The 17,414-nt window shown below is 38.3% G+C and overlaps 2 protein-coding genes across 2 annotated transcripts; one reads left to right on the top strand and one right to left on the bottom strand.

Moving 5' to 3' along the window:
- Positions 1-12: 12 nt before the first annotated feature.
- On the bottom strand, positions 13-10,258 carry LOC120482634 (beta-galactosidase-1-like protein 2). Its single transcript, XM_039677151.2, has 19 exons — positions 10,027-10,258; positions 9,441-9,626; positions 9,297-9,365; positions 8,368-8,463; positions 7,973-8,081; positions 7,805-7,897; positions 7,641-7,722; positions 4,860-4,924; positions 4,702-4,786; positions 4,408-4,545; positions 3,544-3,624; positions 2,523-2,629; positions 2,304-2,450; positions 2,155-2,226; positions 1,665-1,743; positions 682-769; positions 498-609; positions 313-429; positions 13-149 (listed from the first exon to the last, which is right to left on the bottom strand). Exons 1-19 carry the CDS (start codon positions 10,116-10,118, stop codon positions 66-68), a joined length of 1,902 nt encoding a protein of 633 aa, XP_039533085.2. The 5' UTR covers positions 10,119-10,258; the 3' UTR covers positions 13-65.
- A 32-nt stretch (positions 10,259-10,290) lies between these two features.
- On the top strand, positions 10,291-17,187 carry ei24 (EI24 autophagy associated transmembrane protein). The gene is made up of 11 exons (XM_039677152.2): positions 10,291-10,432; positions 10,990-11,108; positions 11,531-11,676; positions 13,270-13,330; positions 13,406-13,472; positions 13,557-13,681; positions 14,535-14,654; positions 14,734-14,845; positions 14,928-15,039; positions 15,712-15,786; positions 15,872-17,187. Exons 2-11 carry the CDS (start codon positions 11,067-11,069, stop codon positions 16,032-16,034), a joined length of 1,023 nt encoding a protein of 340 aa, XP_039533086.1. The 5' UTR covers positions 10,291-10,432; positions 10,990-11,066; the 3' UTR covers positions 16,035-17,187.
- Positions 17,188-17,414: the final 227 nt, after the last annotated feature.

Raw genomic sequence — 17,414 nt, 5'->3', positions numbered from 1 at the left:
CAATTTTTTTTTGTTTTGGTTCAGGCACTTTGGTAGTGTTCATGTCTTTAATGTCTGTGTCTTGATTAAATGTCCACTATCATTCCCAGATCAGGAGAGTCTTCAAACTGGATTTTAAAATCCGCTTCTGCTTCCTCAAACACAATCACCTGTTGAACAACAGATCTTTCAGTGTTTATTTCTTGTCAGTGAACATTATATTCAAGATTCTGAATATTTTTACATGGATTCAAGACTGATATTTACAGACTAAAGCAAAAAACAATCAGCAGTGCTTAGGAGCCAAATAAATCCTGATTTTTATAAACTGACTTGGTTCATTCCGCTGTTGAGGAAGGGTCCTGGTAGAAACAGAGCTTGCTGAGGTCCGGCATCCCAGTACCGTCCGATGTTTTGCCCATTAACGAAGACTACACCCTTACTCCAACCCTGCATGGGGACATAATAATCAATACATTATTTATGACCTTAATCTTATCCAGATTCATTCCACTCACCGGCAGCTTCATGAAAGTGTCACTGGGATACCCATTGACGAATAACCTGCCCTGGAAAAAGCCTGGGAAGCTTGGTTTGATGGTGACGGACTTCCAAGGTGCCCGGTACAAGCTGAAAGAAAAACACTGAAGTTTGTTTCCCGAATCTTTTATGGCCTGTCACATCATGTGAGATCTTACTCACCTTACAATAAAGCCAGGAGTCATATCCAGACTATATATTGTGAAGTCTCTGAGTGGCGTATGATTTAATAAAATGTCCCCAACGATACCTGAAAACAGATTTGGATTCTGATGGCGATGGTTATGTTTGATAGACTGTGACATGTTTAACCCTCTGGGGTTGTTCGTTTCAGAGTCACACTTGGGGTGTTCGGGTCCCCCAAAGGGCGGGATTCATATATAAAAAAAAAATCATGATTTTTTTTTTTTTTTTTACTCGTTTTTTATAATATTTTTTCTTTTCTTTTTTTGAGTGTTTTGAGAAAATTTCAAAAATGTATAATTCGTATTAATGCAATAATTATGACAAAATTTCCCCCCATTGAACATAATAGAAAAAATATTTAAAAAATTATATTTTTTTTAAAGCTGTATTTCATTTTAGAGTCAAGTCTATGCCTCATGAAAGCAATTTTTGAAATGAGATGGATGCCATCTGGTGGACAAACTGAGCATTTTAAAAATGCAAAACACATGTATAATCAGAATTTTTTTTTGGTGTGTTTGTGTATAAAAGTGTGTTTGTGTGTGTGGATGTGTCTGTTTTGCACTCTTGATGTTTTATAGATTCACCCCTTCACTGTTTTGTGCTTTTTTTCAAGATCGTGGCTGATTTGTAGATTGTACGCACAAAAAAACTCACTATTTTCACATTTTTGCCAATTTCCCATTCATTTTCCATGCGGGTCCATTTGGACCCGAACACCCCAAGTGTGACTATTTTTTTTTACAACCACTTAGACTATTCACATCCAGTCCCCAATTTTTTGGGGTGTTCAAATACCAAATACCAACAAAGTCACCACATTTCGGACCATTCCGAGGAAGCTGTGATTTAAAAAAAAAAAATGTATTTAAATTCTTCGGGTCCATTTGGGCCGAACAACCCCAGAGGGTTAAACAGAAAGCACTATTGGGCAAAAGCTTAAAGACATGGTACTGTACCTTTGCGCTGGTCATCCATGTCTTTACCGTAATGCACACGGCCGCAGTTCTCCACCAGCAGACTCAGAGTGCGTTTCTCCTACAAAAAAACCAATTAGTCCAATTTCATTAAAAGTACAGTAAGATTGTGAAATACGATTGCAATTTAAAACAACTTTTCTATTGGAATATATTTAAAATTAAATGTATTTCAGTGATGGAAAAGCATCTCCAGTCTTCAGAGTCACTTCAGAAATCATTCTAATTATGATGATTTGCTGCTCCAGAAACATTTATTATTATAATCAATGTTGAAAACAGTTCTGCTGATTAATGTTTTTATGGAAACCTTTTTTTTTTTATTTTGGATACTAAATTTTTAACATTTATGTAACATTTTATGCCTTATAAATAATATATACTATATTATATAGTTTTAATACAATTAAAAGACAATATAAAAAAGAGACTCAATATTGCCTCTTTTTTTAAAAATTAAATAAGATCATACCTTTCCATCAGGAACCGCCAATTCTAAATTCTTGTGGTGAAATATACCAATGAAACTTTGGTTCACAAAAACCTACAGGACAAAAAATAGAATTAAAGCAGATGCATATTGATGCTCAACAGCACAGCTTGCCTGTTCCCAGCACGAACCATGGCTCTGTCTCGGATGTTGCGTTCTGATTTTAAAGAGCCTCCTGTGGTGATGGTGGTCTCGTAGAGGGTGTATCCATACGCCTGGCCGTTACCGTTATTCACAGGCAGATTCTCCATATTAACAGGGAACTGAGATTTGAAAGGCTTGAGGAGAAAAGGATTTTGAGATTGATTTCTCAGAGTTAGTATTTCTACACTGTAAATTAGACTTCCTACCTTGTGTGTGTATGGCAGAGCGTCCCACAGTGAGAGGTGCTGAAACAAAATCGCCGCCTCATATTCTTCTTTCCAGCGGACACCGGGCATCTCGGGCAGGACTTCCTCTGAAGAGATCCACAGATATACTATTACTCAACACAACAGAACACGTGAGCATATTATTACTAAAATAAAATGCACTTTCTCTGATGAAAAAAGGCCAGATGGGCGGGGGAAAATAATATTAACCATTATAAGACGGTTAGTTCCAATCCTTCATTCTGATTGGTCCACTTCACCCAACGGTTCGCAACACTGCGGTTCCTATGTTGTGTTTATTTGAGCTTTCATGCATATTACACACGTTAGAGCGTTGTTGCTGTTCACGGTCGGGGACTATTTTTTCTAGCGGAAGGACGGCTTTAGTGATTTTACATCATGAAAGTTGCACTAATACATTTTTTTTTTTACTTTAACATTTGTATTATGTGTTAACTGTTTTATAAAAGCTGTATCGTGAATAAGTAGTGGCTGAAGGGGTTACTCTGCTCACGTCGAGCCTAACAACACCCTTCAGCCGTTACTTACTTACCTTATTGCTTATATAATATATTAGTACACTTTCCATGATCCAATCAAATCATAATGGATAAAATCAAGGCTGTTATGCTTTTTCAGATATTACCTTTCATGTAGTGTGTTTGTGAATGTAAAAGGTCTGCAAAGTTTCAAAGATCAAAGTGCACGACAAATGAAGTTATGATACAAACTGACACGGTAAAACTGACACTATTGTTTACTGTTCATATGCAAGTGCTGAGGAAGCTGAAATTCAGATTTGGTAATGGATATTTGGTTTCCAACATCTGATCAATCAGAACAAGGAGAGGCGGGGCTTAGAGAGACTGAAATGCATGTTTTATGAACTTGGATGCTGTAAACCTATTGTACGAGACCAGAATTAGGGAGCTTTAAAAAATAGCATAATGCAACATTTTATTTTGCACTGAATATTCTGTTAGAGGAAGGGATCACAGACTGTTAAAAGTGCTGAGAAGATCTCTGAGAAGATGGTATTTAGGTGTGTAATCTCCTGCTTCTGACAGAGGAGCATCATAATCTGAAAGAAACATAGAAAGGCTTGTGTTATAATCTTTAAAGCATCTAATAATGAACTATAACCAAACTTAATGGACATTTGAACATACATGTACGTCACTGTGATAAGAACTATCTAAAATGCCATTTTTGGAAATACATTATTTGAAGTATAATTGGATTTTTCAGTGCTTGTGTCCCATTTGATCAAATGAAGAGCCACCATTGGGTGATCAAAATGTTTAGGCTTTAATAAAAAAAGTGGTTGAAATTTGTTTAAAATAAGTCCCCTTGATCAGTGAGCACTGCAAGTTGTTGTTGTAACATCACAATTGTATTACATTGTGGTTAATGGATCTGCCTGAAGTGTAATTATGAGTATAGTGTCTGTCTACTTGCGTGCGATTTGCAAGTATGTCTAAAAGTGTTAAACAGCCACTGTTTTGCAGCTTTTTCAGTTCTACATGAAATGCTCATACTCTACGTTTGATAGCGCCACACACTGGCCATATTGTAAAGTACATCTATCTGTTCACCCAAAAATGATGTCATTATTTACTCACCCTCATTTTGATCCAAACCTGTATGACATTCTTTCTTCTGTGAAACATAAAAACAAGCTATTTTGAGAAATGAATCAGTGTTATGTTTGTCTAAAGTATACAATCTCCAGCGTTCTTCAAAAATCATATGGTTTGAAACAAGATGAGGGTAAGAAAACGATAAAACAATTTCATTTTTGGGGTGAACTATCCCTTTAAAGTTGATATAATTGTAGTTTCACATGCATGACAGGAACACAGACCATAGCTTGTGACCAGAGCTTTGTAAGAAGGGTTGGCCAGTGCTCCATTCACAAAGCCGAAGTTTGTCCCTCCGTGGAACATGTAGAGGTTGATGGACATCCCTCGCCTCAGGATCTCTCGCACCACAGCAATCAGGTCTGACATTTATAGAAAGAAATTTCACATCAGCGCTTTGGCCCTTCATAAACCTCATTTTAAATGAAAATTTGAGTATAGAAAATACCCCTTAGTTTTTTTTTAGATAGATGGATGGATAGATGGATAGATAGATAGATCGATAGATAACATCTTACCCTCTGCAGGAAAACTGTGGTGTAAACCGCCCCATCCGTCACATCTCCCCGTCCAGAGCTCCATCACCAGCACAGGACTGTTGGGCTTCATGCATTTAAAGTCATTTAAAATATTTAATCTAATACTTACATCTACAAAAAGACACTGAAATATCTACCTGGACTGCTTCCAAATATTTGATGTCATCATGATTCATTTTCTGTAGATTCAGAGTTCTTAAAGCTGTGATGGAGGAAAAAATGTGCGACAGTAGTTTTTTTTTTTTTTTTTTTTTTTTAAAGAAATCAATACTTTTATTCAGCAACAACACATTCAACTGATCAAAACTAAAACTATTGATAATAACAGAGAATGTCTAATTGAAGAGAATCGGCACTGGCTGGTTACTTCCGGGTTCTGGACTGGCTGCAGTAACGCGTCTCTGTCCATGCGGGGGCGCTCGCGGTCGAGTGCAGAATGAATGGGAGTCAATAGCCGCGTTTCCACTGCCGGGCCAGGGCCGGGCCGTGCTAGTGCGTGCCAGGGCCAGTCGCGTTTCCACTGTCACTTCCGGGGCTTGATCGGGGCTTCCTCAGGGCCAACGGCCAGGATTTCTGGCCCGTCGAATACCTTGGGCCAGAGGGGGCCAGCTCGGGCTAGAGGCGTGCTCAAGGTAAAAGGCGGAGTTTATCGGTGTTATGGAACGTTATGATCTAAAGCAAGATGCACATAGGGGTGTCCATGTTTAACCGATTAACCGTTTAAAATTGCATAACATTTTAATTTGAACTGTAGGCCTATGCCAAATGCTGCGCATTGTTAGGCTATATATAGCTACATATCGACGAATTTTCAGATATTTGTTTGATTTTTTGCCCCTTAAACATTTAAAATATTTGACAAATTAATATGAAAAAAATATATATTTTACTGGTTTTCTGAGGCCAAATTAGAACCTGGAAATGATATTTTCCCCGCAGTGCTGAATGAGAAGAGCCGTAACCACAGCCTATAAGGGGATTTATGGGTGATTTATAGGCTATAATAAATGTGTCTGATAATAAAATAATATAAAATAACGAGGCATTAATTGTTTATTAATAACATATTGTTTTCTAAATGATTTTCGGCTAAAAACATATCTCCATCTCCGGATGCACATTTAGAGAGAAATTAAGCTACATAGAAGATATTGGCTTTCGATTCGAATTTGTTCGTTTTAAATTGGACATTTAAAGCTTTAATCTACAAAGGATATAAACCCTGTAGACTAAAGCTTTAAATGTCCAATTTAAAACGAACAAATTCGAATGCGGTGGCTGTTTCAGGTCTCGCGCTTCAGTTCACGGAGATCATGAAGCGCGCCTTGATTAATTGTTAAAGCACAACGTTTTGTTATAAATAAATTTATTTGCGAATAATGTATTATTATTTTCTGTATGACCAGAAATTAAATAGAGTATTTTAAGTTGTTTCCACTGAAAGAAATGCAATGAAACTGTTCACATGGGCGTCTCGCAGCCATCAGTGCGTGCTCCACACACACTGGATATGCGCTGATATTTGTCAAAAATATTGTGTTTATTTGTGCTCTGTTCCTTTTTTGGATAAAGGCGTCTTCTACATATGCAGCCTAATAAAATGTTACAATTATGATGATGATGGTTATTATTATTATTATTATTTGCAGACACGGAGTTTTTGTAAAATGGACGTTTTGCTTATTTTCAATTGGCAATTTCAGTTTGAAGGGTGATGGAAATGGGGCTTTAACTGCTCCGTACTTGCTGCGTTTTATTTCTATAAATTAATTTCGTTTCAAATGGGGTCCAATCAGTTATTAAAGGTGTTAAAAATTTACTCTGTATCTCGAGGTTGCGGCGCGCACACTATGCACCGAGTATTAACCGATGGGCCTCGGTTAACGATTAATGAATAACTTGAAAACGTGCCCGCAGCCCTACTTGTTATATCGCGCAAAAAATCGCTGCTTGAAATGGAGAATCGCCTGTACTGGTCTCGGGACACTATTGCAGCCACTACGGCAGGTGAGTTAATATACATGCTATATCTTCCTAATTTAAAAAATAAATTAATTCATAATACCCGCTGAAATGGGTTGGGTTTTATGACGTTTGATCCAGAAAGGCGTGTTAGGGGTGGGGTCTGGGGCAGCGCTGTGGGGCTACTGGCCCGGCAGTGGAAACGCAAGCCCGGTGCTTGAGGCCCGAGGCCACTAGCTCGGCCCGGCTCGCTGTTAGCTCTGGCCCAGCCCTAGCCCGGCAGTGGAAACGCGGCTAATGGGGTTTCACACACAGAAATCCACTTTTCTCAGGATGTAATTTTTTGTCAAGTAATTTGAAAGTTGCATTCAAAAGGGAGGGCTAAGATAATACACTCAGCTGAGAATTGCATTTTTAAGTTCACTTATCTGTTCTAAAAATCCGTTCAAAACTGCGATGACGTCACACAATAGCAGAATGCTAGCATGCTCCGGCCAACAACGGCCTAACCTGTCAGAAATCAAAAGGACATAAGACCTCGTTCATTCGACTTTTGGCCTATAATCTATATTGAACTTGCGGAATGAACAATAAAATCTATGTTGATTTAACGACAAGCAGGTGAAAGAGACACATTTAGCCGTTTAGCCCCATAGACTCCCATTCATTCTGCTCTCGCCCGCGATCACCTCTAGTGGAATTCTAATGGAACTGCAACCAAGGTGACGCACAACGGCGCTAATAGGAAGTGCCAAGGCTCGCCGTTAGACGGGCTCTGTTAATAATAAGAAATGTTTCTTCCGCAGCAAATAAACATATTAGAGTGATTTCTGAAGGACCAAATGCTGAAAATTCAGCTTTTCCCAGCCCTGGTGAGCATACGAGACTTAAAGAAATAATCTTACTGACCACAAACTGCATAAATCATGTTGAGCTGCTGTGTTATGTGTGTGTACCTCCTTTGAGTCCACCATCTCTCAGACCCTCGTGGTCGTCCGATGTCAGGAGAACTTCCCTAATGCCCCTATCTTGGAGAGCCTGATTGAAATTATATTAAAAAATCTGCCAGTCTGTAAACTTTAATAAGTATCAAGGAAAAGTGTACAATGTTCACTGGTACCTCTTTGATAAATGACATGTAGTTTCCATCTTTTGCGTATGATCCATATTTGTTTTCCACTTGAATGGCAATGATAGGCCCACCTTTCTGGAACTGACAACATTAAACCACCATCAGAGATTGCTGGACGGGGTCGGGGAATGTGTTTGAGAACGTTTTGTGTCCTACCTGGAAAGGCACCACTTTCGGAATGAGCTTGTCGAAGTACTGGTTTACAGCCGCTATGAATCCTGGGTAAGTGGTTCTCAGCAGCATCTCTCCATCACGCAAAAGCCAGCTGTCGAGGGAAGTGGTAAAAATTGAAAACATTTATCTTTTAGTGTGAAGACCCAGAATGTATCTGTAGCTCTATGCCAAGGAACAACACACTTTAGGTTTGGCTTAGTTAATGCCACACTTAAGGGTCTTTCATTCCCCTCATGACACACATTACCAAAAAGTTTAATGTCAGTTCGATCAAACACTTCCTTTGTATACTGCCTCACAACTTTAATCACATTTTCTCTGGAATTTGTCGACTTAAAATCTATGCAATTGGAGAGAATTTTTATTTCAGAAATCACCTGGGCAAGCCTCCGAGGTCAAGATCCGAGCCGATGTATGGCCCCGGCCGTAAGATTACCCAGAGGCCCACCTCGGCAGCCACGTGAAGGAACGCTCTGAATTGGACGGGCAAAAATTAAAATTAGATACCTAAAAATGTCACACTGAATAAGTATAGCTACAATAAATGAGCACATTTATTTATTTAGAAATTGACATTTTAATAATGAAAGCTTTTAAAAGCAATATTTAAATAAATAAAAATAATAAAATACTTGTATGATAATATATAAAAATAATAAAAACTTGATAATAAAATAATAAAAAAAGACTTGAATTTTGATTTCTGAAGGACCAAAGAGTAATGGATGCTGAAAATTCAGCTTTTCCCAGCCCTGGTGAGCATACGAGACTTAAAGAAATAATCTTACAGACCACAAACTGCATAAACCGTGAAGGAAAGCTCTGAATGGGATGGGCAAAAAATAAAAATTAGATACCTAAAAATGTCACACTGAATAAGTAGCTACAATAAATGAGCACATTTATTTATTTAGAAATTGTTATTTTAATAATGAAAGCTTTTAAAAGCAATATTTAAATAAATAATAATAAAATACAAAAAAAAATAATAAAAACTTGATAATAAAAGACTTGAATTTCTATCATGCCTTTATTTGAAAAGGTCTCTAAATTTTGCAGTGTTATTGGTCTCATCGTTTAGTTGTGTTGCTATGGAAGAGCTTGGATCTACTTTAATGACGTATTCCCAGTGGTGTGAGGATAATGATACGAAACAAGAACGAGAACAAATTCCCTCCTAACAACAGCACATGACGGTATTGTCAGAGGACCAGCGACAGAAGATCTCTGAGGTGTTTGTCTAACTAAGCCGTTAAATAGAGGCGAGATCCTTCCAGGATCAGAATATACAGATCTTAATTCTTACTCTAAATCAAGGCCTCCCTGGAAGCGAAACTCTCCGTGTTCTGGCTGATGGAGAGACCACGGCACATCACTGCAAGATAAACACAGCCTGGTTATTGCACACACTCCTCCGTTCATAGACTGTGATTGGCAACGTCAAACCTACACAGTGAGAGTGTTGAGACCACAGGCTTTCATTTTCAGCATCCGGTCCTCCCAGTAGGCTCTGGGCAGGCGGAAGTAGTGTAAAGAGCCACCCAGAATACGGAACGGCTCTCCTCCCAGACTAAACTGGGAAGAGTTTACTCCAAGACCCTTGGAGCGATTTATCCTGATCTTCCCGGCCGGACCTCTGGACACACAGGAGAAACACATGGAGAAAATAAAGCTTTTTGTTGTTATTTTATTTATTAAATCATTTAACAAACAAACAAAATAGTGAAAGTTGGAACTCACACAGAAGCTAGGCTGATTAATTATTGCCTAGCATTTAACATACACACACATACACAAACAAATTCGGAATTCGTGCAGAAGCACATTTAAGAAAAGTTAAAAATTAAATCTTCCCATTCACTACATTTTTCCCATTTATGAAAATTATTAACACCCAGCTTATGCTGCGATGAATATACCTAGTGAATTATTATATATATATATATATATATATATATATATATATATATATTATATACATAAAAATATTAAACATTCAAGAAGACTTTTACCATTTTAAATAAAATGTGTCTTACCTGAAGTGTCGGTATAAAATAAAGCACGCGAGACTCAATAACAGAACAACATATCGCCTCTTGTGACTGTTTCTTACACTGAAAACAGCCATGTTTCTCTGATTTAAGTGCTATGGCAATGCTACAATAAATAAATAAGTGCCCGCCAAGTTCCGGTAAAAGGGAGTGACATTTATGCCGCAAGTTTCTTGGAAGCAAACAAGAAAGCGTCGCTTGGGTATCTACGGTGTAGTTCCAGTCAATCAAAGCGGTCTAAAAACTACAAATCCCACAATGTGTCAGATCGCCCCGGCGCGCATGCGCAGCAGCACTGGCCTGATGCTGTTTTGTTGAGAGCTTGAGAACAGAGAGTGAAACTTCAAGGCTTCAGGTGAAGATAAGATTTTAGCCTAAATAGGCACATGAGGTACGATGTGATGGATTCATATGCATATATGGTTTCTATGGTAATATGTGTCCGATAATACTCGGATAATGTTGTTTTTGCTGTAGTTAGCTGCTCAGCTAATGATCCACTGGCTAATGCTGCTGGTTTTGTTGTTTACTAGAAATGTGGTCCATCAAACTGCTTCGTGACAGTGTTCTTTGATAATCAAAACTATATCAATCTAATTTGACCTGAAATATCAAGCGGCCTTTTAGACATATGGAGAGTTTTTTTTGCACCCAGGTTTAGTTCTAATCTAAATATCTTACAAAAACATGTTTGTTAGTACATATGTGTGACCCTTGTCCTTAATCACGTTGAGTCGTATTAGGGGTTGTTTTCAACGTACATGTCATTTAAGACGTGGATCTCTAAATTCAATCTATTAAAATTAAAGAAACTTTATTTTATTGCATTGTTTTACTATGTTTTTCAGTTTTTTTTCAAAGCTGCTGGATCAAATTTGTAGATTTTACACTCAAATGAAAGCATGAAACATATATGAGACTGATATGAGAGAGTTGTTTTCTCTACAGTTTGCAGACTGTCATGAGATCCGGCCTGGCCCCCGGCTGCCCCTCCTGCAGTTGATGACTCCGCAGCCGGCGTGGAGATGACGGACAGTGTCAGAGCGTTTCTCCGCAATGTTGCGACGGTCGGCACCTAATTTGATTTCTAATAAACGTCATGATTTAATGTCTTGAACGATATCTATCTACATCATAAGTTTGCATTTGGTTCAAAACAGAAAGCTCTTTATATTAAGATCAGCAGTGTTCTGTACTACAACACAGAGCAAATTTCACAACATTACATTCCAAATATAATGAAACATAATAATTTATGTATATTTACTAACAGAAATAGTGAAGCGGTGTGTTTTATCATGAATAAAGCACAGCTGTTGACCAATCAGAATCAAGGATTGGAATTAACCATTTTATAAGCTGTAATAATATCTCACAATATTACTGTGTTCATTATATTTATAATCAAAGAACATAATTTGATCGATTTTTAACATTATTCACACAAGCTTGCGTCAATCTAAGTAACAGTCTTGTTGTTTCCTTTTAGGGGATCAAGGACTCCATCCTGGGCATTGGAACCATTTCCAAGCTGGACGCTCGGATTCAGCAGAAGCGGGAGGAGCAGAGGAGGCGCAGGACATGCGGGACCCTGGCCAAGAGACGGGCTCAGAGCGAGGAACGAAAGCAGGACAGGTAAATGTGCCATTTCACCCCGTTAAGTCAGTGTACTATACTTCGCCTGCGGCTCCATCCTGCACACATGTCTGTACAGCTTTCAAACAAAGTACTTAAAGGGTTAGTTCACCCAAAAATGAAAATTCTGTCAGTATTTCCTCACCCTCATGTTGTTTCAACCCCGTAAGACCTTCGTTCATCTTCGCAACACAAATTAAGATATTTAAGATATTAAGATCGCTCCTGCATACTAGTCCATAGGCTTCTTGAGGGAATGACTCTTGCTGTCCTCAAAGTCATTAAAGACATCGTTAAAATAGTCCAAGTGACTACAGGGGCTCAATCTTAAGTTTATCAAACGACGAGAACACTTTTTGTGTGCAAAAATAACGACTTTATTTCAACTATTGGTTTATTTCTCCCTCTGCGCGAGTCAGGTTACTAGTTTAATAGCGTAAGCTTCTGTTATTGTACGTCACACGCATCACACACATGACCAGTGTCGGCCAATAATGAGCCTACGTGTGACGTAGCTTTACGCAATCACACTACGTTAACTGACTACAGGCTCATGAAGAAGGAAGTGAATAGTTGAAATAAAGTCGTTATTTTTGTTGTTTTTACACACAAAAAGTGTTCTCGTCGTTTGATAAAGTTAAGATTGAGCCGCTGTAGTCACTTGGACTATTTTAACGATGTCTTTAATGACTTTTCGAGTCATTCCCTCAAGAAGCCTATGGACTGTATGCAGGAGCGATCTTAATATCTTAAATATCTTAATTTGTGTTGCGAAAATGAACGAAGGTCTTACGGGGTTGAACAACATGAGGGTGAGTAAATACTGACAGAATTTTCATTTTTGGCTGAACTAACCCTTTAAAGTGATACATCACCTCTGGAAAGATGAGTGTGTATTTAAAATGTGTCATTTATGTAGAAGAAATGTAAAATTATTTTTAAATTTGGAGCTTTCTAGACTGAGAAAAGCCAGAAAATGTATTTTTGGCTAATCTGGATGAAAGACAACAACTCCCAGAATGCACTTGCTTCGCTGCCCTAGGAGGCCACGCCTACCGGTAACAGAGCGCAGTCATTAAACAACAAGTCTAGGCTACTAGTGATGAGTCCGCCCGAAAATGTGTTTGGAGATGGCCCAAAATGTCCGCGATTTGCGTTCTACAGTCGCCGTTGATTCTGTTTCCTGTGGCGAGCGGGACGAGTGAGGGCCGCGGGAGAACGGCGGGATTAGCATGGTATTTTGAAAATACTACAGGTTTCCTACTAATACAAAGCTTAATGCTAAATCCTGAAGTATCTCTTTAACCGTGGATGAGCGCAGATGGATGCGTTTGACACATGCACAGCTTTAAACTAGAAACAAGAATTCTGCCAAAGTTTAGAACAAGAACCAAAACAATTTAATAATATCCTGCTTTGTTACTGTTGTTTCGCTTTCTCTGACTACTCTATCACAACCTGACATATCGCCACTCGTGGTGGACTCAACATTTACTCTGTTGTACACGGATGATAATGATGGTATGGGCCGTTTCAGAACGTGGACGTACTAGCGGTCCTGATAAAATGTTTCTTCAATTTTTCCTTCAACAGTGAACCCAAACTAGCAAGTCGAATTTTCCAGTGCTGTGCCTGGAACGGAGGCGTGTTTTGGGTACGTCTCTTGTTGGTCAGCTATGTTATTATTCACTATTATATTAATACAAGTCTAACTTCTTTTATCTCACAGCTAAGTCTGTTCCTGTTTTATCGAGTGTTTATCCCACTGCTGCAGTCCATCACTGCTAGAATCATAGGTACACGCCGCTTCGATAGACGTTTCATGCCATGTTCTCCAGATATTCCTCTGTTTTATGCTTCTCCTACTGTTGTGTGTTCAGGTGACCCCTCTCTGCACGGGAACGTGTGGTCCTGGCTGGAGTTCATTCTGACTTCTGTATTCAGTGCGCTCTGGGTTCTGCCTCTCTTTGTGCTGAGCAAGATAGTCAACTCCATTTGGTTCCAGGTGAGACATGGTTTTGATCCTGTATGGTGTAGAAATCAGAATTATTATAATCAAGCGGTTTATGAGAGAAAAACAACAATCTAGTGTGTTGAGACGAGCTATTCTCTGCCTACCAGTGGACACCACTGGTATATATATGAAGAGTTCAGATGCAAAAGCCTCTAAATGCCATTTGAAATTTTCTTCTAAAATGACAATTTTTTCAATACTGTATATTTAAGTTCAGTAATTTCACTAAAATGACAATTAATAGGTAATCTTCATTGCCATTTAAGTGAAATTACTGAACTTAAATATACAAGCTTGATAAAAATGATCATTTTAGAAGAAAATTTCAAATGGCACTTAGAGGCTTTTGCATCTGAACTCTTCATATAGATACAGTATATATATATACATACACTGGTACCGTAAAAAAGATTTACAAAAGTTTTTGTAATGTTCTTGAAAGAAGTCTCTTAAAATAATTTTGAGTAAAATGTGGTACTTTTTTTTTTTTTTTTTTTTTACATAATTCTGTAAACAGCATTTATTTGAAATATAAATATTTTGTTATATTAATATAAATGTAGATAGATTGAAGGATTATGGAAGTGTATTGCATTCACTTACGGGAAAAAGTACTGTTTTTCTGAATTATCTCAGAATTACGAGAGAATTTTCCATGAAAAATGATAATTAACTCGTTAATTCAGAAAATAGAGTAGATTTTGTTTCCTCAAGTGAATGCAATACGCTTCCATAATGAATAGATATAATAGTAATTATTAAATTTGACAGAATCAATGCACATTTATAAATCTATAGGCCTGGCTGTATATATCTGTTTTATAATGTTTCAATTGTTGTGCAGGACATTGCTGATCTGGCGTTTGAAGTGTCTGGACGTAAAGCTCAGCCTTTTCCCAGCGTCAGTAAGATCATTGCAGACATGCTCTTCAATCTTCTGCTCCAGGCCCTCTTCCTCATTCAGGTCCGTGATCATGTGATTTCTCTCTCTGCCTTGTTCAAACTCGCCTCCTGCGCTTGTTGATTAAAACTACTTTTTTTAGGGATGGATTGTGAGTCTCTTCCCCATTGATGCGATTGGTCAGCTGGTCAGTCTCCTGCACATGTCTCTGCTCTACTCGCTTTACTGCTTTGAATATCGCTGGTTTAATCACGGTAAGCTCTCGCTCAGCTAATCCATTGTACATTTTGGTCTGAACGTTTCCTGATTGAAAAGGTTTTTGTGTCTCTTCTGAAGGGATTGAAATGCACCAAAGGCTGTCGAACATTGAGAGGAACTGGCCGTATTATTTTGGCTTTGGTTTGCCCATGGCTCTCCTGACGGCGCTGCCCTCCTCATACATCATCAGGTGCAATCCCAGTCTATCCACTCATTCTGACCAGCTTTTGTTCTGATTAATATTAATCTGCTGGTGGGGTCCTCATTTATCTTCAATTCGCTTTTATTTTATTTAGGGCTGTCAAACATCCAAAATAAAAGGGCATCCAAAATAAAAGTTTGTGTTTACATAATATATATGGGTGCACTGTGTATAATTATTTTGTGTATATATATGAAGAGTTCAGATGCAAAAGCCTCTAAGTGCCATTTGAAATTTTCTTCTAAAATGATAATTTTTATCAAACTTGTATATTTAAGTTCAGTAATTTCACTTAAATGGCAATGATAATTACTTATTAATTGTTATTTAAGTGAAATTACTGAACTTAAATATACTGTTTTGTGACGGTGACGTCATGCATATTACGCGTTCAGTCTATAGGCGTATAGTTTTTCCTTTACAAAGTGACATCGCCAACTAGTGGCCATTTTGCAGAATTCAGCGCTTTAGTCCTTTTTGCTGGTCCGTGTAAATGGGTATAGCTTGACAGTGTTGTCTAAAAACGTTTCTGCTTTAGTTATTGTGTGAACAAACCCTGTGTGATGAATGTCTGAAGTTTTTTTTTTTATTACTGTATTTCTGAGACATCCTAAAAATGTTTAGCATGGATAATGTATAATTTCTGAATCTTTCCTCCAGCGGCTGTCTGTTCTCCATTCTCTTCCCGCTTTTCATCATCAGCGCTAATGAAGCGAAAACCCCAGTCAAACTCTAGTAAGTATTTTAATTTTTTGATTTTGTTTCAAATATTATTTAGCTAATTTAAAGTTTTACATCATTGTTTTCTCCAACGTCGCAGCCACTTCCAGCTCCGCCTGTTTTCCCTGGTCGTCCTCATCAGTAACAAACTCTTCCACAAGACGGTTCACATGCAGAGCTCCATCACGACCTCCACGTCCACGGAGAAGCTGCCCTCGCCTCACGTGTCCCCAGCGCGCCCGCGACCTCCGCCCCCCCAGTGACCTCTTTCAGGAGTCCTAACTTTGGGTTGAGAGAGTCAGGAGATTAGGTGTGTGTGTCGATGTTCTTGTGTGGGATGAATCGGACTGGTTAGTATTGTAATCGCCCGGCGTTCAAGACTGGATACACACGAGGTCATGATTGTCTGCGTGATTTGTTTTTTTTTTTTGGACTATTTTTGTACCCATGACGTGCCATTTGGGTGATTTGTAGAGACAGCACAAAGACCTCAGCATGAACCCTCTTCTTTTAGGCCCTCTAGTTTCTATCTCGACTAATTTTATCTATTTATGGCCTTCTTTTTAATTTGATGTAATGACTTCTTCTGCCTTGTGTGGCCCAGACAAATGATAACGTGTTTATCGGTTAACACTACGCTCTGTGACACGCTTTAGGGCTTCCCCAAGTGGTTTATTGTTCTGCACTGAAAACTGAACTCGACTGCTGATCAAATTGAAAGGCATATTTTAAAGCTCATTACTTTATTGACTAGACATCATCTTAAAGGAATAGTTCAGCCACAAATGAAAATTCTGCTATCTGTGGAACACATAAATAGAGATTTTGCAGAATGTTCATGCTGCTCAAGTCTTTAGTTGTATTAAAAAGAGCCGTGTACACGTTTTGTGTTCCACAGAAGAATGACATGAGAGTGAGAGAATTTAGTTTTTTGGGTTGAAATATTCTACTAATGTAAAACTCAAAAGGGAGCTGCTTTTTATTTCGCACCTTTTAAATGTGTTTTTATTTGGGGTACACCATGTCAACATGATCCAGTGTCATCTGTTATGGTTCTGGGATGATTTTCAACAGTATGCACAAGTTTTATTCCTCTGCACTGCCAAACTGTGTGACACGCGTGTGTGAAACTGTTCTTTAAATGATCACGGATCCGATGAACACTGGCAGGTCGAGTGGATATCTCCTGCGGTGTGTGTTCCTGAAACCTGCTTTCCAACACCTGAAACTGAAGCACATGCTAAACGCCCGTTTTGATGTCCTTGTATCTGTGGGGAGGGAGGGTGGTGTGTATTTTAAAAAGGGTTGTAATTATTGTCAGGAGTCCATAGTGTTACACCTACAGACAGATATTTGTGAGTGACATTTTGTAAAAGTATTACATTTTATTTCAATAAATTTGGTCTGTGTACAGTATTTGTTTAGAGTGGACTTATGTTCATGCATTTGGCAGATGTTCCTACCTAAAGCAGCTCACTTATACTTTTCAAATTGAACCCACAACTTCAATACAGTAATGTTTTATTGTACAGTGTCAAATCGATTAATCACATCTAGGATAAAAGTTGGTTTATATTCTAATCTTCTAATCATGAATTGCATAGTCAAGTTGAATCTAATCTCATGTATACATCAGCCGACTC

This window comes from Pimephales promelas, chromosome 23, assembly GCF_988280905.1.
Source record: "Pimephales promelas chromosome 23, fPimPro1.hap1.1, whole genome shotgun sequence".
Taxonomy (NCBI): domain Eukaryota; kingdom Metazoa; phylum Chordata; class Actinopteri; order Cypriniformes; family Leuciscidae; genus Pimephales; species Pimephales promelas.
The sequence above is the reverse complement of the archived record's forward strand: the minus strand, read 5'-3'. Positions and strand labels throughout refer to the sequence as shown.